The 23,746-nt window shown below is 37.0% G+C and overlaps 3 protein-coding genes across 9 annotated transcripts in view; 2 read left to right on the forward strand and 1 right to left on the reverse strand.

The window, feature by feature from the left end:
* On the forward strand, positions 1-7,605 carry LOC127950885 (trichohyalin-like). 3 transcript variants are annotated; one of them, XM_052548252.1, is made up of 4 exons: positions 1-128; positions 3,646-6,199; positions 6,489-6,577; positions 6,802-7,605. In XM_052548252.1, the coding sequence occupies exons 2-4, from the start codon at positions 3,757-3,759 to the stop codon at positions 6,895-6,897; spliced, it is 2,628 nt and encodes an 875-aa protein (XP_052404212.1). In that variant the 5' UTR covers positions 1-128; positions 3,646-3,756; the 3' UTR covers positions 6,898-7,605. The 3 variants fall into 3 exon arrangements, with proteins under 3 accessions (XP_052404212.1, XP_052404211.1, XP_052404209.1); XM_052548251.1 differs by lacking the exon at positions 1-128 and adding an exon at positions 1,663-1,976 and having other exon boundaries at positions 6,775-7,605; XM_052548249.1 differs by lacking the exon at positions 1-128 and adding an exon at positions 1,664-1,976.
* Positions 7,593-15,958, reverse strand: frrs1a (ferric-chelate reductase 1a). Of its 2 annotated transcripts, XM_052548254.1 has the most exons (17): positions 15,818-15,953; positions 14,769-14,889; positions 14,120-14,353; positions 13,857-13,996; positions 12,936-13,030; positions 12,670-12,814; positions 12,403-12,585; positions 12,226-12,324; positions 11,932-12,079; positions 10,803-10,916; positions 10,400-10,515; positions 10,130-10,216; positions 9,515-9,612; positions 9,331-9,389; positions 9,086-9,229; positions 8,749-8,807; positions 7,593-7,755 (listed from the first exon to the last, which is right to left on the reverse strand). In XM_052548254.1, exons 3-17 carry the CDS (start codon positions 14,340-14,342, stop codon positions 7,663-7,665), a joined length of 1,803 nt encoding a protein of 600 aa, XP_052404214.1. In that variant the 5' UTR covers positions 14,343-14,353; positions 14,769-14,889; positions 15,818-15,953; the 3' UTR covers positions 7,593-7,662. The 2 variants fall into 2 exon arrangements, with proteins under 2 accessions (XP_052404214.1, XP_052404213.1); XM_052548253.1 differs by lacking the exon at positions 14,769-14,889 and having other exon boundaries at positions 15,818-15,958.
* Positions 15,105-23,746, forward strand: part of agla (amylo-alpha-1, 6-glucosidase, 4-alpha-glucanotransferase a) — a 27,628-nt gene continuing 18,986 nt past the window's right edge. For 2 of the 4 annotated variants that reach the window (XM_052548246.1, XM_052548245.1), the window contains exons 1-12: positions 15,895-16,002; positions 16,238-16,384; positions 18,084-18,294; positions 18,396-18,565; positions 19,063-19,266; positions 21,579-21,760; positions 21,862-21,973; positions 22,063-22,189; positions 22,288-22,390; positions 22,465-22,562; positions 22,662-22,801; positions 23,070-23,257. In XM_052548246.1, coding sequence (XP_052404206.1) covers positions 16,297-16,384; positions 18,084-18,294; positions 18,396-18,565; positions 19,063-19,266; positions 21,579-21,760; positions 21,862-21,973; positions 22,063-22,189; positions 22,288-22,390; positions 22,465-22,562; positions 22,662-22,801; positions 23,070-23,257 — 1,623 coding nt within the window. In that variant the 5' untranslated portion in view covers positions 15,895-16,002; positions 16,238-16,296. Of the gene's footprint in view, positions 15,196-15,894; positions 16,003-16,237; positions 16,385-18,083; positions 18,295-18,395; positions 18,566-19,062; positions 19,267-21,578; positions 21,761-21,861; positions 21,974-22,062; positions 22,190-22,287; positions 22,391-22,464; positions 22,563-22,661; positions 22,802-23,069; positions 23,258-23,746 lie in introns of those variants that run through there. The other 2 variants (XM_052548247.1, XM_052548248.1) reach the window with 2 other exon arrangements.

Raw genomic sequence — 23,746 nt, forward strand, 5'->3', positions numbered from 1 at the left:
ATTCAGTCACAGCTGTAGATTGTGTCACACACACACACTCACACACACTAACACACATACATGCACTCAGAGGAAGAAACTAGACCTTCACTGTTAAAGCAGCCGACCTCACAGTACCATCACTGACAGTAAGTACATCCAAATTCCAAACTTTTCCTTTGATGTCTATGGAACAGGCTATGTGACACACCTGTCAGTCTCTGGACAGAGAGATGAGTCACTTTGCACCTGCATCTGGTGAGATTTTATTTTGCATCTATAACAGAGTTTAAAAAGGGGTCAGATTTTCATTTAAGAGTTTTTGCAGTTTTGTGTATTGTGGTGGGAAGGTCTTACAGGGAGGAGAGAACAATTTCAAATTGGGTGTTACAATTTCAATTTATTGGAGTGTATCCATGCTGCTTTTCTGTCAAGCGTGTGGGATGCTAGTTACAAAAACACTAAAGATGTAGGGGGAAAAAACATACAGAGCTTGAGCCAGTAACACAGGCAGCAAATAGACAAAATATCCTTCACCAAACTTACTGTTGTTATCTTTACCATGTTGTTCTGCAAGCAGATTGGAAATGCATATTCTGGAATAAAACTTTGTCTCTTTCCCTGACACATCCAAAGATGATTTCAATTTATTTGCAAGATTCTCTGGATCTTTACATTTGTCAGTTTTACATTCAGATCACCCAAGATGGATATTAATAATAGGTAAACGGTCTAAGGACCAGGATAAGTTTGGTTTTTTTAATGATTATTTTTTTTTACTATTTTTTTGTTACTGAAACAATTGAACCTTGTTAATCTTAGCATTATTTTAAAAAGACATATGGATATGAAGTTAGAATGTGGTATTACACAATAAATAGTGTTTGCATCAGAGCTGACATCACTGCAATAGAACAGATGTGGCAGGTGAGTAATACATATTTCTGGGTTATTCCTGGAAAACATGATGATATAAGGATTGATTTGGCTTAGTCTAAGTCATTGTCATTATTAATGGAGGATAGGTTTTGACCATAGAGATGGGTTTTTAAAAAAATCTGTCAATCAACATACCACTACATCAAATCTAACTTTATTTTTCAAAAACCAAAAGTAAAAGATACGTCAGCACAGAGGATTCAAAGTTGAAAAAAAGCCTCAGAGGATTTATAAGTAGCCTACAAATGCGGATTTCTCCAGAGACATTTTTTATTTTATTTTCTGAAAAAGCACAATATAAATGCACGTTCACGCTTTATTTATTTTTTTATTTTTTTATTTAAAATAGTGATACAGTAAATACTTTAACTTGTGCAGCGATCAAGCTTTTTATTTTAATAAACATATAATATACGACTGATTGCTAATAGTTTTTGGTAACTATATAAGTCAATTCATTAAATAAAAAAGATAAAGTAAACTGCTTCGTAGGTTTCCCGGATGAGCGTGCTGTACCGTGTTGAAAATACATTATTCCAAAATTTGTGGCACTGGATGCTGATTGGCCAATCAGAATCAAGTATTAAAAATGTAAAATAAATATTTTTCGTCCTTGACAGTACACACATATATATAAACATGAGGATAATGTTGCACAGCGAGAGTGACCTTGCTCAGAATTATGGACTGTATGTTCAAAATTGCGTGGGCAAAGCAAAGCGTTCAATAGTTGGTTGAGAAAGTGTGGGCGCCCAGAGGGACAGAGCGGCTCTGTAGCTCAGTGCAACCAGTGCTGGCGGGGCTCAGGCATTCAGTCGCGGCCGTTTCTGTCAATATCTGTTCTATCTGCTCTATTTCACCTCTGACAATCGCTGAAGGATCGATAGGTCTGGAGTTTGTCGCGAGCTTGATTTTCCCTCTTGGAGTGCAACCATATGAATTACTCCCGACGCGTCGCCATTTGGTTACTCGCGTTATCTGTACAAATTATACAGGCATGTGCGTATTGCGGTAGATTGGAGATGATATCCGTTTGGCTCCTGTTTTTAAAGCTGCTGGTAGGTATGAAAATACTGAAGCTTTGTGCATCTGTTGCATCCGTATCTGCTTGTACGAACATTTGCATGCACGAATAAGGCACGAAGAGGGAATGATGCAGGGATTCGGTGTGCTGCATTTGTATTTCGTATGCAGTGTATTTAAAAAAAAAAAGTTGTGATGCTCCGTTGTCTCCATCCGACATTTCGTGAGTGAATGTTAATGCGTTTTCTCTGCTTGCAGTGTCAGTGCAGCAGTGATACAAACACACGATTTATCACTAATCATAGTCACTTCAGTATCATTTTCAAGAGAAAAGTTAAAGGGATAATTCACCTTACTCACCATGTCACGTTCTATGGAAAACAAAAAGAGATGTTAGGCAGAATGACTAGCATCTCTCTTTTTTTCTTTTCTTTTTTTCTAGATGAACTATCTCTTTAATGTAACAGTCACATTTATTGGATAATATCTGATGACACCATTTTGCGCTCTGCATAATTCCACCTCTGGCAAAGTGGATGCACTGTAATGTTCAGACATCAGAAATGTATTTTTCAAAACAGACAGGATGGGTCTGGGGTTAATGGTGGTCACAGCACCAGCAGGCATGCATAAAAGAACATCCCAACCACTCGATATGAGCAATAGATTTGTTTCTATCTCTCTCACTGGATAAACTCAGGCTGATAGCCATAATAAACCTACGGCATGGTACTTTGATAAGGTTGGCTCTGACTAGTGAGCTGCTTCTACATGGCTCATAAACAGGACAGCCTCCTCAGATCCAGCATGTTGCCAAGCAACCACAACTCTTCAGGGGTAAAAAACTCGAAACAGACTCTGAAATCATATCATGCCAATAAATTATGACTATGACATCATATGAAATGGCATTTTGATCCTCCACGTACTGTTAGCTTTATATTGTTTGAGTGAAACACTGAAGAAGGAGACGGCAAACTGCTAAGTAATAAATAATAAAACAGAAATTTTAAATGATTTTAGCTATAGTTCTTGTAACTAAATGCAGTCATCTCATTAGATTTTGGATTAGTACTTTCAAGAATGAAGTGTACTTCCACAGAAGTGCTCCTCTTCAGTTTATTTAAGCGTAGGAAGTTTTGTTATCACAACTTGCCATATATGATTTTGATTTATATTAGAGCAGGGATTTCAAGACTATTAATAGAGTTCTCCCTTGTTAAACCCAGTTGATCTGAACCAATTGAACCCAAAACTCATCTGCATATTACCTACTTAAATCGGGTAAAATTAAAGAAGAATTATGTGTTCTCTAGAAGCCACATATTTTGTGGCTCTGAATTTCTTTGAGGCTTCTAAAACATACTTTAATATAGATTTTCAGCCCACTTTGAGATTGCATGCTGTTAGAAACCACTTCTCATGGTTATTTGCTATCAAAGAAGTCCACCCACTTCTATCGCACAGCATGCATACAAGAATAGCTTGATCACTGACACTTTACAGTTCTACTAGAAACAGCACAAGGCTGGTTCTTCTTGCTCAGTATTGTCTAAATGAATTGCATCCAGAACTTTTCAAGGAGCAGGAATAGGAAAAAATATACTGTATATTGTTAGTGTTTGAAATGTTCAATTATTTTAGTATCCCTAAACTTGGTGTTCCTTTAAATCTAAACAGCTCTTTTCAATGTAACTTCCATAGAGAGCCACAGCTGGTGTGCGAAGGTCATATGAAAGTGAACTAAATGACGGCAAAACCACCTCTGTAAATCAGCAACAAAAAGAGCAGGAATACCTCTCTGAAACAGTCACCATGGAGACCAGCCAGCTTTCAGAAATGGCTGATCTAACAGACTGTAAAATGGATCCTGGGTTTACAGAGGACCAGCCATGCCAATTCACTGAGGAGGTGAATGAATGTGTTGTCACATATTTCTCAGAGTGCCTGGATACCAAACAGACCAACCCACAAGAAGATCTGTGTGGGCAAGAAAACATAGCCATAACTAATGAATGTGATAGCTCAGGTGAATCTGATGAAAGCAAAGACTCTCAAGAAGGTATTCTGGTCAAGGTCAATGAACAAGACAACCCAGACAGCAGAGTCTCTTTGGCCTTTGAGTCTAATGAAGTCTCCATTGTGAACGACAAACCAGATGAAGAGATGAAAATCAAGAATTTGGATAATGCCCAGAAGGAAGATCATGATGAACCTAAAGAGAGGGTGGAAGCACAAGACAATTCTGTTCTGGAAGGACAAGAAGGATCTGTGCTGGAAATACAAGAAGAATCTGTGCTAGAAGCACAAGAAGAATCTGTTCTGGAAGAACAAGTATCTGTTCTGGAAGCACAAGAAGAATCTTTGCTGGAAGAACAAGTATCTGTTCTGGAAGCACAAGAAGAATCTGTGCTGGAAGAACAAGAGCAATCTGTGCTGGAAGAACAAGAGCATTCTGTGCTGGAAGCACAAGAAGAAACTGAGCTGAAAGAACGAGATGAATCTGTGCTGGAATTACAAGAAGAATCTGTTCTAGTAAAACGAGATGAATCTGTGCTGGAAGCACAAAAAGGAACTGAGCTGGAAGTACGAGGTGAATCTTTGCTGAAAGCACAAGAAGAAACTGTGCTGGAAGAACAAGAAGAATATGTGCTGGAAAAACAAGAAGAAACTGTGCTGGAAGAACAAGAAGAATCTGTGCTGGAAAAACAAGAAGAAACTGAGCTGGAAGAACGAGAAGAATCTGTATTGGAAGCACAAGAAAAAGCTGTGCTGGAGCAGCAAATTAATGAGCTTGTGATTTCTGTAGTCCCATCTGAATCTTGTCCGGATATGGATCGAGATGACCTAAGTGACTGTCTGCTTGTGGAAATGGCCATCATTTCATCAGACAGTGATGCTGAGGAGCCGTGGAGGTCTTTAGCTGTTGATAAAGAAGATGTTGAAGAGAATGGTGATCTCTTGGGTATGGATGAAGCAGTAAACTCAGAAGACCAAGCAAGGCAGGAAGACAATGAGGTGATTAATAGCAATGCTGAACTTGAAGAAGCAGCTCTGGCTTTGAACATTAATGAAAGTGAGATTCTAGAACAACCAGAGTGTCCCACTGAATGTGAGCTGCAAGATATTTCTTTGGAGTCCTCTTCCCAGTACTGTAGTTTAACAAAGATTGCAGAGGATGAGGAAGAGCTTGGTAAAACCTCAAAGCACAACCTTCAGCGCCTGTCTTGTTCAACTTCAGAGCTTGACAAAAAGTTGCCAAAAGACTTCTGCGTGGTTCAGGAAATAAAGAGCGAGAATGTCAGCACGGAGCACCTGGATTTCAGGGTGGCTCGCAAGCAGTGGCAGAAGATGGAAGAGCAAACAAAGGGTCTGGTGCACCGGCCAGTGATGAGGCAGACATTTTGCCAGGGTGGACACAGCTTCATGTATACGCCTGTCCGCAACATTGATCGCCCCAGAAGAGACCCTGACATTGAGACTCTTGGTCTGGGGGATTACCAGTACACTCAATTCAGCCCCTGTTCAGAGGACTCTGGTCTAGATGATACAAGCTACAGGTCTCCATATGATGAGCCAGAAACTCCAGTGGAGAGAGAGATCCGCGAAGCTCTCGAGCGAGAGGAAAATTTCAGACGAGAAAGAGAAATGGCAAAGATGTCTGTTGGTGACACTGTACAAGTTAAACCCAGGCCTGGTGTTCTTCACCAAAGCAGGTCAGAGCCTGGAGATAAAGGACGCATATTTGACACTCCAGAGGACAGAAGCAGATCTCAGAGGTCTCCTAGTGCAAAGACTCCAACTTTGTCCGTCACTGGTACATCTGGAAAAAGTCCCTCGTACCATGAAATGATTGCCAACAATGTCATTATACTTGATCCAGATTCGTACCCCACCAGCCCACAGAGCCGAGGAAAAGGAGGGATGCTTTCTCCAGGGACAAGCAGCTTCCACGAATGGCCATCAGACATGAATAATGTCATTATCCTGGAGACATCAAATCTCATCATTCGAAGTGCCTCAGAATTCTGCCTGAGCTCTGCATGTCAAGAGACACAAGAGAGCACCTTTCAGAACAACCCCTTCTTCAAATTGCGCTCCCACAGCACCCAGTCTCTGGTGGATCAGGAGATCAAGCTGGTGAAGCAAAGAGAAGAGGAGCTTAGAAGGCAGAGAGCACAACTATATGTAAAGGAGAGATACGACACAGTCCTTGTGTCCCCCAACCAACTGCAGAATTCCACTTATGAGAAACCAGGTACCACATTTAGCTACTATTTGGGCAGGGGTGTCCAAAGTCGGTCCTTGAGGGCCACTGTCCTGCGGAGTCTAGCTCCAACTTGTCTCAACACACCTGCCTGGAAGTTTCTAGTATGCCTAGGAAGACTTAGATTAGCTGGTTCAAGTGTGTTTAATTGGGGCAGAACTTCAGGACAGGGGCCTACAGGACCAGAATTGTACACCCCCTGCATTAGAGCATTTACTTCACTGATGTCATTACATAAAGATTTAGTAAATGTCCTTTCTTTTATTTGGACACTTAACAGGAGTGGTGCCAGCAAAATCCAAGTCATCCCCCTCATCTCCATCAAAGTCGCGCAAAATGGATCGCTCCGCTTTGTCCTGCGACCACAAGGTACATTGCATTTAGGCATGCTATGATTTAAAGTTGCAGATTTTTGAACTGTACATATTTTTTTGTTTGTCCTCTCATGTATCATATTTAACTGTCATGAATTCCATTGCAGTGTATCTTTCTGTTTTTCATATGCACGTGTTTGACATCTCATTGATCTGTGCCCATTTCACCTTGAAACTGGAAACTGCATGCAGTTTTACAGGTGAAGCTTTCTCCTTTAGTTTCCTGAGGCACCTTACCCTCGAGTCAGACGGAAAAGTGCCCTGGCCCAGAGGTGGGAAGCAGGTATCTTTGCCAATCATCAGCAACAAGACTGAGTGATTTGCCTATATGAAGCACAAATCAAGTTTCCATTACAGTATAAGCATGTGCAAGTAGTTTTAGAGTAAAACATTCATTACTTATACAAACCTAGAATTTAATAGGTGAGTAAAATATTCACAACTGATGTCATACCTTTTTCAGTTTTTTGAATGCTAGTATTTCACTCTGAATTTTATCCTGGATACACTTTTATATTATTGCAGAATAATTTATAGAGTAACATAATCCTAAATTGCACTATGTACAAAAATGATGCCAAACATTATTGAGAAATGTATTATTCTAATTTCCCATTACATAACATGTTTAACCATATTAACCATAAAGTGAAGAGCAGAAACAAATAAAAATTCATTTGTCTTTGATTTAATCTGATCAAAAGTGCAATTTAAGACAGGAGAAGATCGCTGCTTGGAATGTCTAACAGAGTATATTGTGGATGTAGCTTCCAGAGGTGTTACAAGAAAAGTAGCTGGCTTCTGTACAATAATTACATTGTGAGCCTTTTAAATGTTTTATGCTTTTATTGTCTGAATATAATGTGAACATTTATTCTGCTGTGAAAATAATTTGAAAGATGTGTGCATTTTAATTCATAAAATTCATGTTCGAAATGTCTTAAAATATATGCTTCTTCCTTGCAGGATGTTTTCGATGCAAAAATACTGTTCAAACCTTGAATAAACTGAAACTGATAATGATTTGTCTAATTAGGTCTTCATTCCAATTTCTGTAGTGCCATATGATTCATATGTTGGTTATACGTCCCCTATGGAGGCGAGCAGTGAGATACAGAACGCTGAGTTTCCAAGCACAAAAACAGCAAGGACAGCCACTCTAAACTTAGTATCCTGTGGAAGCAAAAATAAGAGCATTTTGTTAAGATGCTTAGAGGAATGCTTCATTTTGAGCCTTATTGTAGGCCTTGATGGTAAGTTGTTGTGTGTATTACAATACCAATTTTGTATTATTAATATTAAAGAAACAGTCAAAAATAAAATATTGTATATATAATCTATGATCTATGATGTAGATGTAGGTGAGTTTATTGCTTTATTGAAAGAAACTTTGAGAAATTTATTAAAGAAATTCATTAAATCATATGCCTATCAATGGATCTTCTGCAGTGGATGGATGCCTTCAACAGTGAGAGTCTAATCGGCTGATAAAAACATCATAATAATCCACAGGTAATACTCATGACTCCAGTGTCCAGTTCATCAAATGAACATCTCGAAACAAATATATCAATAAGACATTTTTAACTTCAAATTGTTGCTTTCAAATAAACTATGAATGCTCTATCCATAATATTGCTTTCTTCAGTGAAAAAGTCATCTAGTCTAAATCAGGAGAGAAATATGCATAAATCAAGCACCATTTAGAAGTCAAAACAGTACTAAACAAACATGTTGATGGATTTTATTATTAATACACTACATTTTATTATTATTACATTATTATGGATTATGGACTGTTATTTGGGGCAGAAATTAAAGATTAAAGTTAAAATGCCTCGTTGGATTTCTTTCTTACCGAAAATGTACAGCTTTTTGCTTTGCAGGACAGTAATTGTTAGACTGGAAACATTACTTGTGGATTGTTGTGATGTTTTTATCAGCTGTTTGGACGGCACCCATTTACTGCAAAGGATTCATGGGTGAGCAAGTGATGTAATGCTAAATTTCTCCAAATCTGTTCAGGTGAAGAAACAAACTCATCTAATTCTTGGATGGCTTGAAGGTACGTCAATTTTAGCCAACTTTTCATTTTTCAGTGAACTGTTCCTTTAGTGTGTTCCTTTCATCTCCACCATTATGTTTGATTAAAGTGTAATATCTTACCCAGGTAACATCCTCTGAAATGTCTGAGAGAACTGGAAGTTCATCTTCCTTTCCACTCCCTGCTGAAACAAGAGAAATTGCTAAACAAACAAATACATTATTTTGAACAACAAATTTTGCTTCATTTCACTCTCAGTTTGAATCATCTTGCAATTTATGTCTGAACCACAGGCAGAGGGAGCATGTCTCAACAGGCACCGTGTACTCCCAGCTGATTCAGATGGGAACTCGCAGTATGAACAAAAACTTTTAAACAAATAGAATTAAATTACAGTTAAATGAGGTTTAACTGCTTTTGCAGTCTTTCAAATGAAATAAGAATGTGATACATACAAACCTTTTCTAATAACATCATGCTTATGAAGTTTTAACACCAGCTTTAACACAATGGTCCAAACCACAAAAGCAGAGAGAACCCCTGTGGTCCAAGGATAAGGCAGCAAAAGAGACTCTTGCCTTATTCCATAAAACATGGAAATCACTGAAATAATAATAATAATAAAGTTTTCAATGTTATATTACTGATAGAAATTGATTTGAGATTAATTTTCTAAACAGCTAAATTACAAAGAGCAAATTCACCGGCTATGATTTCAGCAGCATTTCCAACACCCCAGTGCAACCAGTTGAAAATCCATCGCCTGAGAAAAAAGAAATGATTGTCCTTTGTTAAAGTTCTCTTCTTATGTTATTAAGTTTCAGATATGTAAGCAGAGGAGGTTAAAACTACCAAGCTGCATATTGAAGTGAACTGAGGAGTCATTACCGTGAGGTATTTGGAGCTGGTCTGAATGCAGCCATTAAAGGCTGACAGAAAGTGAGAATCACAACAGTGCAGCCGAGGTATGGATGAGCACCAGCTCTCTGCACAGAACCAGTGTCATTTCAGTATTGTCATCTAAAACTAAAACTATATATATATATATATATATAATAGAATATCACACAACGAAATGTCTGAGATTAAAAAGGAAAAAGTCACATAAAAAATGAAATAAATTAAACTGAAAAAAAAAAAATTATATATATATATATATGTATATATATATATATATATATATATATATATATATATATATATATATATAGAGAGAGAGAGAGTAAAGAAATACTAAAATAGTATATAAATAATACAAAAAATAACTGCATAGAACCTAAACACACATCGTAGACAATTCAACACAGGCTACAATATTATAATACAACACCAGGATAACAAACACTCTCTGATCCTGACATTAGTCTTAAAAGAAACAGGGCCCCCCAATGGCAAGGAGTGAAACTGTGATATGTAATATATTTAATATTGTCACTGTTTTAAAGATAAATTTAATTGTATTACAGAGCAGAGCCTCAGGCAGAAAACACAGGCTTTACTCACTGTGCTCCACTTTCCTCTGTAGACAAAAGGAAACACGAAGCCCACAGCTGTCAGCAAAACTGTGAGAGACATCAACATGCGATGCACCTGTGAACATAAAAAAAATTTAAATTATGAAACAATATTAAATATGAAGAAAATTTATAAAAGTTAAAAAGAATATGCAAGTAACTACAAAAACATAGATGCTGGTTTCATAGATTTAGAAGCGTAATAGAAGTGTATATAATGTACTGTATAAGTGTATACACATACTGTATAAAAGCATACCTGAAACCATATTTTTTGCCCAAACAATGTTTGTTCTGGCCAGTCAGGTTTAAAATAGGCAGCCATTAATTTCCCAGTGCTTCCTGCTAGCATCCAGGCAATCAGCATTAGAGCTCCTGCATTTAAATTATGTATCTGATATTATATCTGCAAACTCGCAAATCAAAGTATTTTGCATTTTACGCAAACTTCTTGTAAAATGTATAGGTTTATTAAATAAGCAATTTGTCATTTAACTGATTTTTTCCACACCAGCTGCACTTTTTAAGGACACAGTGGTGATAATTCTTGGATTGCCCATTCCAGGGTTTGAACATGCAACGTTTCCATTTCCTGACCATATATTTAACCATCCGGGGGATTCAGTGTCCTACAGTAAACTTAATTACAGCAGAACACTTACCATGATATTTCATGAGAAGTGGCGATCTAGATCCTGTCAGTATCTCAGAAGGGCCGGTAATGATCTGATTATGGGATGATATCAGTGGCTGCCGCGTGTGTCTGTGGATCATACCTGCAGCACGATAACAAAACTGATGAGATAACTTGACTAAAGCTTAATGACACACATCATTTCGGTCATATCATAAAGATAGCATATCAACAAAAATAAAATGTATCCGAGGTTCCTCTAAAATGTAAGACAATTGCTGTAAACATTCAGTGCATCAACGGATTGAAGTGTTTTATAAATGTATTCATGCTTGTTTCTGCACCCAGTGACCCGGTCATAAAATAGATGACAGGAAACGAGTACTGATTGCTCAGGCCTTCGCAGACACTCGTTAAACAGTAAAGTCAGAAATCCGGATCTCCGGAGTAACACGCAGTTGAGGAGGCCATAAAAACAAGGTTACACGTGACATTGTATCTGATGAGAAGCGTAATCATTTGCCAAAACTTTTTCCAAGGAGAAGAAATACAGCCCTTTTAGAAAATGCAGAAGGATGCCATGACAATCGAAAGACAATGGCTGCTTTAATTTAGCATGCTGTAAATCTAGAAGTTAAAAAGGACTATTGTTTAAAGCCATCGTTTTACACACATAAGAACAGTAAATCTACAGTTGCTATTGTAGTATGGCATCAGTAATAATTTAGTATTATTTATATACTATTATAGTATTTCTTAATATTTTGTTTGCAATGTTTTATTTTTATAATTTCAGCTTTTATTTTAGTCACTTTATGTGGTTTTGGCATTTTTATTTCTTTACATTTTTTTTAATTTTTCTATTCAGCTTTCTGGTTCGAATTTCTAATAGACTAATGGCTACCAGCAATATTTTGGTTACCAACATTCTTCAAAAAAAAAAAAAAAAAAACATCTTTCTTTTGTATTCAACAGAAGAAAGAAATTAGGCTTGGACTGACATGAGGGAAATTATGAAAACTATCCCTTTAAAATTATTATATTTCTGTTAGTTTCTCAGGCAATATTTATCATTTTTGTGTCAGTTTCTAAGAAAGTTTTTCAACTTATATTTATATTTTATTTCTGTAAGTCACTGATGCAGTTAAAACGCTCACCATATTCGGCAGTCCCGTGTGCTAAAAACAGGTAGTAACTGTTGTTAAGGCTGAAACGGACCGGATCCTGAGGAGTGTAGATGGACCTAGAGAACTTGCACTGAATGACCCCATCAGAAACTCTCCAGCCTACATCAGTCAGCACAGACTGCAGGGGAAGTGTATCATGCTTTTACATTTACGACTGCATAAATCTTAGAGGACATGCTGACATCTTTTTTGTATGTCTTAAAATTAATCTGTAACATAATGCAATACTAAAAAAAGCATCACAACCATAAAGTGCTCTCTCACCTTGGATGATAGCTCTGGATATGTCCGGCCTGTTGTGTGTGCAGCCTCCACACTCACACGACCCTCGTCATTTATGCATAAGTACGTATCATCATCTCCCTACCAAACATCAAGATCTTCAGGGTCACATGAATATGTCTAATCATAATGCACTAAACACAATTTGATCATCCTCACCATCCATTTATCCTTGGACAGAGCAAAGGAGACATATCCCTGTGCAGGGCCACTGAGCTCAAACGAAACTGTCTGATCCATAGTAGAATAAGAAAGGAAGAAGCAGTTTGTGTCCACAGAAGGGTTACAGCTGACGGGGTCAATGAGACAAGACTTCGACACGCCACATCCCTCTGAGGTGAACTGTAAGAGAATTCTTAAAATGAAAAGCAGTGTAATGCCGATTATAGAAGCTGATAAGTTTATAATTTGTATTTTGGCACATACTGGCTGAGGAAGTATAGAGGTGCTTGCAGAGTTTGTAGACATGACGGTGGTTGATTGAGATGGAACGGGAGTCACGTCACCCTGAGATATGACAGGACCAGGAAGCTTGAGCCAGAAAATCTTGTAGTGTGCAAGAACTGTGGCACTTGATGTGAAAAAAAAAGAAATATAAACACAAATATCGGTTTGAATGTTAAAATATCCAGTATGTATCCACTACATGGTTTATGAATATTTTCAGTGTTTAAAGTCTGAATGGCACTCACAGAAACTGTACAGTGGGAGGAGCATTGGACGGGGCCTTCCAAATCACCTGAATTTCGGTCTTTTTGGCATTACTGGTGTGACTAACTGCAGAACCCTTTAAAAGATAACACACTTGCTTTGGACAGAAACTCTTGAGGCACATTTCTCTCACAAAATAGTTTGTAAACAAAATAATCTGTGCCAGTTGTAATTTATACAAGCAAATTATATTTAGTACAAAAGCACCCTTGCTCATGTGTTATTGCTTAAATGCACAACCAAAAAAGTCACTTTTGCTCACCAAGATTCATGTATTTCATAAAAGCTACAATAAAATATTATTATAATGTAAATAAACTATTTTCTATTTCAATATAATTTCAATTGTAATTTATTGACAGCCTTATTTGATTTGGACAGAAAAGTGGGTTAAGTGCCTTCTCGGATGCCACAGATATATCAGATGTAAAGGTGCATTCTGTCACAAGGACAAAAATCCACAACTGATCTGTTCAGTGAATCTTGTATTAGAACAAATTTACACTTATTAAATAAATAAGCTGAATTTTCTGCAGCCATTACTCTAGTTTTAAGTGTCACATGATCCTTAAGAAATCACTTCAAATATGCTGATTTTGTGCTCTAGAAATATTTCTTATTATTATCGATGCTGAAAACCATTGTGCTGCTTAATATTTTTGCAGAAACATTGATGCATTTTTCTTCAGTATTCTTTGATGAATAGAAAGCTCAAAAGAATATAATTTACTTTAAAGAAAATATGTATATATCATTTTGGTAACAATTTAAAGGTCTTTATTCTCACTGTTGATCAATTTTATGCATCCTTACTGAATAAAATTCTTCTTACTGGTGCTAATATTTTAAACTGTAATGGATATTGCAGGATTTATATTGAAAGTTGCCTTTACTATATGTACCTCTATGCGGTTGCATGTCAAACGCTGAGAAATCACAGGATCTACCAATGTGAATGAGCCAATAGCTGGTCCATCAGGGTTTGTAGCATCTCGAGCCTGAATTAGAAAGCCCTCAAAGTGCTCGCTTCCGGAGAGAGTGACTATGGACATTAAAAGGGGTAATAAATAAAGGCAACCAGGAAGCAGTCATTGTTCAACATTACTCAACACATTTAAACTGGCAAAAAAAAAATTGTAATGATTTGTTAATTCATAGGTTTTACCTCTGATATTGTCCCCTGGGCTGAATTTTCTGGCATCCACCGTCAGTGTGTATGGGCTGCCAGTAGTGTTGGGTTGGCTGTGATGTTCTGGCATCATGCTTTCACAAGATTTCTCCACCTTTCCATTTTTGTATGCACTTATAGAGGTCAAACACAAAGTCCCAAGAATTGCCAGAATAGTTTGTAGATTCCACATTTTTAGCAGAGGCAATGCGATCCTCATCTGTAGATATGCTAAGAGAAGAAAAGCACGTGTCAGATTACGCCCTTTTTTTTCCTGATGTTATAGTGTACACTTGCTTATTAAAATTCATTCAGGATTCACACATATATTGACTAATAAATTTCCATGATTTTTCCCTAAATTTTACAGTTGTTCGTAATTTCTGGAAATGTTTTTGTTCTTTTTTTAATTCAACAGAAATTGCCGGGGTGTATTTTTATTTATATATGAGTTTTTGTTTTGACATTAATTTTTGCATTCTGCATTAACTTTCCCTAATGAAACAACAACAAACATTAGTTAGTAACATATTCAGCTCAAAACTGCATGACAATACCAATGACAATATATAGTATGAGTGTAAATAAATATGTTGGAAAAAGTGAGTGCAGGCTTTAGAGACTAAGAAGTAAGCACTGCTCTTACCTTGTCAACAATCAGTCTGCTCAGGTAATGCTGATAGATAATAATTTTATGGTTTGAACGTGAATGGGCGGGTATTGTCACATTTTAGGACCTACAACCAACCACAAGATGGAGACAAAATCTGGAGGAAATCACTGGAGATTAGTTTGTTTTTCATATTGTATATGCTTATTTGTTTATTCATAAAGTGAAATTAATGTCAGCACCTGACTGGCCTACACTGTTTTTTCTATTTAATCATCTAATTATTTGCTTAAACATATACCGTGACTAAAACATTTAATCCAGTTTGCCAATGTGTCTTATACTTGTGTATTTACGGTAGAGGGAAGGAGAGAATTACTGCCGTGCACACATACGTGCACACGCCTCCTTCACCAGCAACAGGAATTAACGACCTTAAACCGAGAACAGGAAAAATATACTGGTGTGTTTTTTTAATCCCACTGCTCTTTAACACTGTATTGTCATGCAAAAATGATAGAAATGTTTGTATCGATTTAGATTTCAGACTGTCGTGCATCGGAAGAGAATAGTAAGCATGCTACTGTCTTGGCTTTGCAAATGTTACAGCTGCCCTTATTACTCATTTAAAATAGAATTGCATGCCATTTATCCGCTAGATTCTTAACCTCGACCAGTCTGAGTTAGAGGATACTTTTTGGCCGTGGCTTTAAATGGCAGGTATGTTTACTGTAGTGATGGGAGTCCGATTCGTTTCAGCTAAACGGTTCTTTCGATCGGTTTGTTTCAAAGAACCGGTTTTATAAGAAAGGATTCGGTGATTATTTTTTTCTCCTTGGTTTAGCATTGCGCTTTATATGAAAATGTTTCTAATTTACATAGACATATTGCCGTTTATTTTGTTTGTTTATATTCATTAGTGTTTTACAGCCATGTACACTTTTACAAGCTAAATAAAATTTGCATTTAGGTAAAAAAAAAAGAGAGACACATTTATTAAATAGGGTGTAGTCATTTCTGCAGTTGCTATTAAAGTAGCCTAACTTTTATCCCCATCAACCAAATTAATATATCTGTTCACTCACCCGTTCTCGACTCGTTTTCGAAATACAGTGAACCAGTTCAACCGATTAAAAAGATCCGACTCAAACGAATGATTCGTTCACAAATCGGAGAGCGCTTGAGCGCCGTTGTTAAAAACTTGCCAGAGATGGTCCGGTGATGGTGCACTGAGCTAGATACTACCGTACAGATAGAATTCCCGACGGAGGTATATTCATGTAGCCTATTCCTGCAAAGATGTCCGTCAGTTTGGGTTGTAATGGTCACTCATGTCATGTTATATGGCTCTCGCATTCTGTCAGACGGTCAAATGTTGCAATAATTTGTCCTTGTACAGGAAACGGTAGCAAACAGTTGCTACAGTAGGGCTTCTGTTAAATGTAATTGTCATCTTTTAAGTAATACAGTGTGATGATTTGCATATATTTTGGTTCTCTTTTTAGTGAAAGGGGTCCTGTTGATTTCCTGCTCTTCGGTGTATTAAGGACGTTCTAAAATAAGGATGGCAAACATGACAGCAAAGCAAATAAGAGTGATGGTGCTCAATGACATGGAGAAACTTGAAAGAACCCTCTTCCGTCTGGAACAAGGCAAGTTTCAGCTCACGTTTACCGCTTTGCATCGTCCTGAGATATAAGTGTATTGTAGAGTGATAAAGACCAGTAATCAGTGTAACGTGCTGAACGTTTGTGGTTATTTATAGACGGTGTTGTGTTCTCACAAGCCAACTTTATGGCTTAATATCTTTTCATTCATGCACTAATAAATAGTAAATATAGCAGAAGAGTTTGGCACTGACTATATGAAAAGGTTACTATACTGCATTCATCCATATGAGAAAGGTAATCATGTCATAATGGAACATTCAAGCAAATACATTGTGTTAAGAACTTTTCACTTTTAATTCCATGGATGTATTTTTGAGGAGGTTATCATTTGGCTTACTTTATTTGTTCAAAATCATATGCATTCTCTTCCTCTGATACAGTTATTGCTTTCATACGAGCTGAATAATATAGTTGGCATCTAATTTGTGTCCAGATCTAAATTCCAGATCTTTTGAGAGACAAGCGTCCCTGTTTTATGCAAGTTCTAAATGTAATATTTGTGAGAGGAGGACAGTTGTAGCCTATATGGCTGGGATCCTCAAATCTGGACCTCGAGATCCACTTTCCTGCAGAGTTTAGCTCTAACCCTAATCAAGCACACCTGAGCATGCTAATCAATGCCAATCATTGTCTTTGGGATCATTCGAAAATCAAAGGCAGGTGACTTTGATCAGGGTTGGAGCTAAACTCTGCAGCGCATTAAGGAAGGGAGCCATATGGAATAGGCTTTTGCCTTGATAATTATATTTATAATATTATATTATAATAATTAGTGCAAGTACAATAGTACAGGAAGTACTTTTTAAATGATAACTGTTCTTTCATTGTTTAGTTTTAGTTGTTTAGTTTTTTTTTTTTTTTTTTGGGGGGGGGGGGGTTGTATCATGCCAATACAAATTAATTTGTGTACAATACTATGATGGGAAATAATGGAATTTGGACAGTACAGAATAAATTACCATGGTTTTGCCATCTGGTACTGTTACTGTACTAGTGTTTATATATTAATTTCACTGGTGCCACCATATGTTTAAAAAAAAACATTCACTCGTTTAAAAAAAAAACTTTAGATCCCTGGAACATTTTGTATTGTAGCTAAACGTCTAGCGTCATTGTCTTTCCTTAACTTTCTTTTTGCAAAACCACTCAATTGACGTCTGTCCATTTTGATTCATTTTCTGTAGCCGTTAAAAAAATGACACATTTGCGCGGCGTACTTGTTGTGGACCAACTCAACTCTGACAGATTGGGGACGGAAGGGGGGTACTGATAGTGGTCATGTAATCTTTTTTAATTTATAATTTATTATTATTGTTGTTGTTAAGTTAGTGTTCATAAACGAGTTATGTATGGTCTTTTAAGAATTTCAAGTTAATAATAAAAAAAATTACGAAAAATATTTGTAAAACTTGTTTCATGTGGTGCCCCCCTAGTTGTTGTGAATGGTTGGTGCCCCTGAGCACTGGCCCAAAGTGCCCTTATGGATAATCCGGCTCTGCCGATATGTGATGGAAATATATATTGCTGTTATGTAACATGTTTAATAAATACATACAGTATGTCATCAAATGTTTTGAGACACATTCCACCATTATTTATATTAACTGATTTATTATGTATTTATTGTATCCCAAAAATGGCAAAATATGAGTTGCAAAGCTTATGTTTTGTTTCTGCTCAGGTTTTGAGCTCCAGTTTCATCTGGGCCCCACTCTTCAGGGTAAACAAATACACGTTTACACCAACTACCCCATGGAAGGGGAGCGATTTGAGCGCCTCAAGTTCCACGTCTTAGACTGGATTAACCCTACTGGCAGAGAGGATGATTCAGACAAGTTCTGCACCCTTGACCTCAAGATTTCAGGCTCCTACCAGTATTACTTTGGCCATGGGTCAGTTAGATGTTTAAACGTTTTTATTAAAAGGTTTTCATTAGTTCTACATCTACATTTTGTTTAAACTGTACAAAATATATTTCATTTTTACTCTTTAGAGATAAGGAGAAGTCTGGTGGTGGGTATATTGTGGTGGACCCAGTGCTCCGAGTAGGGGAGGACAATCACGTCTTGCCCCTAGACTGCATCAGTATCCAGACATATCTGTCCAAATGCCTCGGGCCCCTGGATGAGTGGCTGGACAGGCTAAGAGTTGCCAAAGAGGCAGGTAAGGAGACAGCTGGTGATATTAAATTAATTACACTTTTACCCAATTGTTTATCCAAAAAAATGACACTGACTGCATTTTAACATTCTTAACTTAGCAATCTATTTGATTATATGCATTAATCAATAACCAACAAATAAGCATGGAGAAATTCCATGAGATGAAGTTAGTTAAAAATTAGTACCGTAGATTTCTTCATTTCAGAATAATGACAATATATAAATCATGCATTACTTTGCATTTTTTATTGTTGAAATCTAAATAGATTCGAATTCTCTTAAGCTAACTGAACAATGTTTCACAAGAGCAATGCCTTCATAATTCATTTATGTTATTAAGTTATATTGCTAACTTACAGTACTACTGTAAACAGTTTTCTATATATTGCATTTATGTGGTTTTATCACATTGGTACATTAGCTGAAACATTTTATATCATTCAGGTAGTAATCGGTTTCAGAGTAACTGATTTCATTTTTTCATATGCATATTTTTAGGCTATAATATGATTCACTTCACACCACTGCAGACGCTGGGTGAGTCTCGCTCTTGTTACTCTCTGGCTGATCAGTTGGAGCTCAACCCAGACTTCTCCCCTCCCAGACAAACTTACACCTGGACAGATGTTGGCAACCTGTTGGAGAAAATGAAGAATGAGTGGAATATGCTTTGCATCACAGATGTGGTTTACAATCACACGGGTGTGTGTTTTAATTTTTTAAAGTTTCTAAACATCTTAGTAGACAATGTATTAGGTAATTCCATATATCATGGTAATGAATATGCATGATATTGTTATCGTGGGCACTTCTAAATACCATGAATAATTATACTGTATTTTACAAATTATTCGGAATCTGGAATGCATTTTAAGAATACTATTCCCATCAACTGATCAAAATGCACATCACCGCTGTGCTCTCTGATGTAAACAAGCACCCATGAGAAACACATGGGGGAACACGTGAGAGATGAGCTGAATGAAAGCATATTCACTCTCTGACAGAAGATTAAACACACCCACAGGATTTTCCAGAAGTACCTATATTGCATGTCAACTATCTGTCTGCAGGGTCCAGCTATAGTGGGTCCTCTTATTCCAATGGAAAAGACCACAGTTCAAAACTGACTGTAATCTCCTGTAAGGTCCCACTAAAAGCCTCTGCACTGACAATTCTAAAAATAGTTTATTTACAGAGAACAGGAGCTGTTGGTGCAACATTTGGCATGTCTGATATAGTACTATGCTGCAGATCAGCTGTTACATAAGGCTGCTAGTGAGTCCCGATATGTGAACAGAATTCCAAAGAAAAACATTTAACATTTTCATTCGGATGTGCCAACTGATTGTGAAGCTTTAGAGAAGAGTGTGTTTATGGATGACCTACTGCAGGAGAATTTGAATTAACTTGCTGTGCTTAATTTTAGAACTTCTTCAGTCTCTGTTTAACATCACTATGGATGTCACTGTAAGATCATCCCAAGTTTAGTTTTCCTTAAACTCTTGAACTTTTTCCTTGAGTTTCTGTACATTGATCATGGATGTGTTGGAGTAATCAGGCTTAATAGAAAGCAAAGTTCATAGTTCATTGCCTCTACCAGAGCTCAGCAGAGTTAAAAGTCAAGGACTGCATGATACCTTATCTGAAGCTGTGTGCAAATGCCATGCATTTAAACAAGGGAAAGTCCAGTGTATATTTACATTTATATATTTACATTTATTAATTTAGCAGAAGCTTTTATCCAACGTGACTTACAAATGAGGACAGTGGAAGCAATAAAAAACAGCAAAAAGAGCAATGATATAGTTAGGTTAACTATATCAGTTAGGTTAAAATAGTACACTTGGCATGGGCTTTTAGATAATATAATAAATAAAAAGACTGTTAGAATAAAAAAAGAATGGAGCAAGCTAGTGTTAGAGGTCTTTACACACATACATACATATACAATTGCATAATAAATGAAAAGAAAATAGAATACAAAAAGTTTAGAAAGGTAGTTAGATTTTTTTTAAGAATAGAATTAGAATAGTGAGTGTTAAAGTTAGAGGGTCAAATAAAGATGGAAGAAATGGGTTTTAAGGCAATTCTTGAATATATATATATATATATATATATATATATATATATATATATATTGTGGGGAGAAGAATTTATTGAAGGTAGCAGTGTAGCAGTTCTTCAGCAGTGATGTTAGCACGTCTTCCTTCAAACAATCTTGCCCCCCCCCCCCCCAAAAGAAATCAATTCCGAATTGAAACTTGTGACATATAAATGTGCACAACAGCCCGATCACTTTATTTAGCATTCATGTAAACACTACATTCTAATTCATAAGTTGTTCAATTGAAACAAAAAATTGTGCATGTAAACATAGCCAGTGTTACATGATCCTTCAGAAATAATTATAATATTCCAATTTAATGCTAAATTAAAATTTCTTTGTCCTGCCTAATATTTTTGTGGAAGTTATGATGCATTGTTTCAGGGCTTTTTGATAAATAGAAAATTCCAAAGAACAGCATTTATTTGTAATAGAAATCTTAGTATTAAAAAATTCTTTATGCATTCTTGCAGAATAAAAGTATTCATTTACTCAAAAAAAAAAAAAATCTTACTGAATCAACTTTTTAATTGTGGTGTAAATAATAAATAAATTAAATATTTATGGTTCTGCATGATCTTGAGGTCGCTAATGAAATTATTATTGTTGCATTAAATTAGGAAAATACTACATAGACACTTTCATTAGTGGTCTCAAACTTTTTCACCTCATTGTGTATAGCTTGTAATATATCCAGTCATTGTTTATTCTGTCTCTTAAAGACCAGCAGATTGCTTTTAAAATACATCAGCTTTAACTTAAATTTAATAAAGTCAAAGAAAGATCCATACATTTTTTGTATCACATATTCAGTCATTTGTGATGTCTGTTTCTTCATCTTTGTTCATTTTTGTTTTATTTGGTTGACAATGACATGATAACCGCTGTGTTTTCCTGTCTTTCTCAGCTGCTAACAGTAAATGGATTAAGAAACATCCCGAGTGTGGTTATAACCTGGTGAACTCTCCCCATCTGAAGCCGGCCTGGGTGCTGGATAGAGCCCTGTGGCACGTCACCTGTGCTATAGCTGATGGCAAATATGAAGACAGGGGTCTTCCAGCCCTAATCCAGAATCCCGAACACCTCAATGTGAGCCAATAACTAGCTGTGGAAGCTTTAAAACAGAATTCATTTTCAAGTATAACCTGTTCTTATTTCCATCAGAACAAACTGTAATGTGTTTTCACTAGGCCATTCGTGGAGTTCTCTGGCAGGATGTGTTTCCTAAGATTAAACTGTGGGAGTTCTTCCAAGTCAAAGTGGAACCGATGGTGGAGGAGTTCAGAGCTTTACTCCAAAGTGGTGAGTTCCTGGAAGGTTCTCAGACACTTAGGTTAAGAGACATGAAAATGTTAATGTGTTTAGTGGTTTGTTTTAAATTGTCTACACAGGAGCCAAATCTGATAGGAGCCAGACTGAGGGCAAACAGCAACTGAAGATCATTCAGGACCCTCAGTTCGGACGTTTTGGTAACACCGTGGACATGAACTCTGCTCTAGAAACCTTTGTGCCCCATGGGTCAGTATGCTGCTGCATGCATGTTTGAGTACGTGTTCACTGTAGTCTGCCTATTGATTTTATGTTGTTGAATTCTACATTGGTTCATGTTGTTGTAGGAGCAGTCCTGGTGCCATTGAAGATTGTTGTAACTGGCTGAGGAGAAGACTGGAGGAAGTCAATAATGAACAGTATCAAGAAATTAAGCACCATCAGGAGCAGGTGAGTCTCTTTTTATACATTTCCCTCTGATTTCTTTGGAAAGCAATGCAATGATGTCATTTCTTTACCATCAGGCCACTAACTGCATTGCTGGTACTGTAAGCTATGAAAGACTGGCAGACCACGGACCCAAGTTGGGCCCCATCACCAGGAAACATCCCCTGGTTACTAGGTAGAACAGTTAATTCCATCAGCCCCCGTTGAAGTTTTAGAATCCTATTTCTTTGTGTAATAAAGTTTGTTTGTGCTGATATACAAAACCATTATGCAGATATTTCACTTTCCCATTTGAGGAAGCAACTTTGGAGCAGGATTTGGAGCTGATGAATCAACCAGAAAAGTCATGTCACTTCCTGGCCCATAATGGCTGGGTCATGGGCGATGATCCACTGAGGAACTTTGCAGAGCCAGGTTTACCATTTTGCCTTTCTGATTCACATAAACATATATAGAAAAAGGCGAGAATATACAACCATCCCTGACAAAAGCTCATTTCTGAATGTGAAACTTTGGACATGTATTACTGTTCAAATGTTTGGGGTCAGTGATGTCATTCTGATTGGAAACACAAGGTGGTGATATCAACACACTTACTAAACCCTAATCATTGGCAACACTTGCCAAGCCTTTTGGCAGTAAGGTGAATCAAAGTTGCTTTTTTTCACTTCTTTCTGGTTAGGGTCCAATGTCTACATCAAGAGGGAGCTGATCTGCTGGGGTGACAGTGTTAAACTGCGGTATGGCAATGGGCCCGAGGACTGCCCCTACCTATGGGCCCACATGCAGAAATATACAGAGATTACGGCCAAGCACTTTGTGGGAGTGCGTCTGGACAACTGCCATTCAACTCCACTTCATGTGGCTGAGGTACTGTGGCAATGTCAAAATATGGATTATTACTTTTGGCTAGATCACAGATGAATAACGTGTTTGAGATTAACTATGTGTAAAGATGAATATTAGACATGGGTGAGGGGGCGGGCAGGAAGGATTGATTTTTTTTTTTTCTTTTTTTTTCTTGACACACTTTTATATGACAAGATCGTTATTTACTCTCTTGATTAGTACATTTTGGATAATGATTGTTCCCCATCCACCCATTGCTCCGTCTCTGGGTATAATTCACACAAAAAATATTAAGTTGTGGCTTATTCTCCATCCTTTGCTTATTGATAAACCAGTGATGGTATAAGGGTCATGCTATGCCACTGGTGCTATTTCCAATTTTAGTATGATGGGTCTTTTTTGTAGGGGGTGGGGGGGTTATGAAAGATTTGAATCTGCACCCATTCACTGCAGAGGATTTATGGCTGAATGAATGACTGTACATTACAATTAAGATTTTTTTATCAGATG

The sequence above is a fragment of the Carassius gibelio genome, chromosome B2 (genome assembly GCF_023724105.1).
Source record: "Carassius gibelio isolate Cgi1373 ecotype wild population from Czech Republic chromosome B2, carGib1.2-hapl.c, whole genome shotgun sequence".
In the NCBI taxonomy this organism is placed as follows: Eukaryota; Metazoa; Chordata; class Actinopteri; order Cypriniformes; family Cyprinidae; genus Carassius; species Carassius gibelio.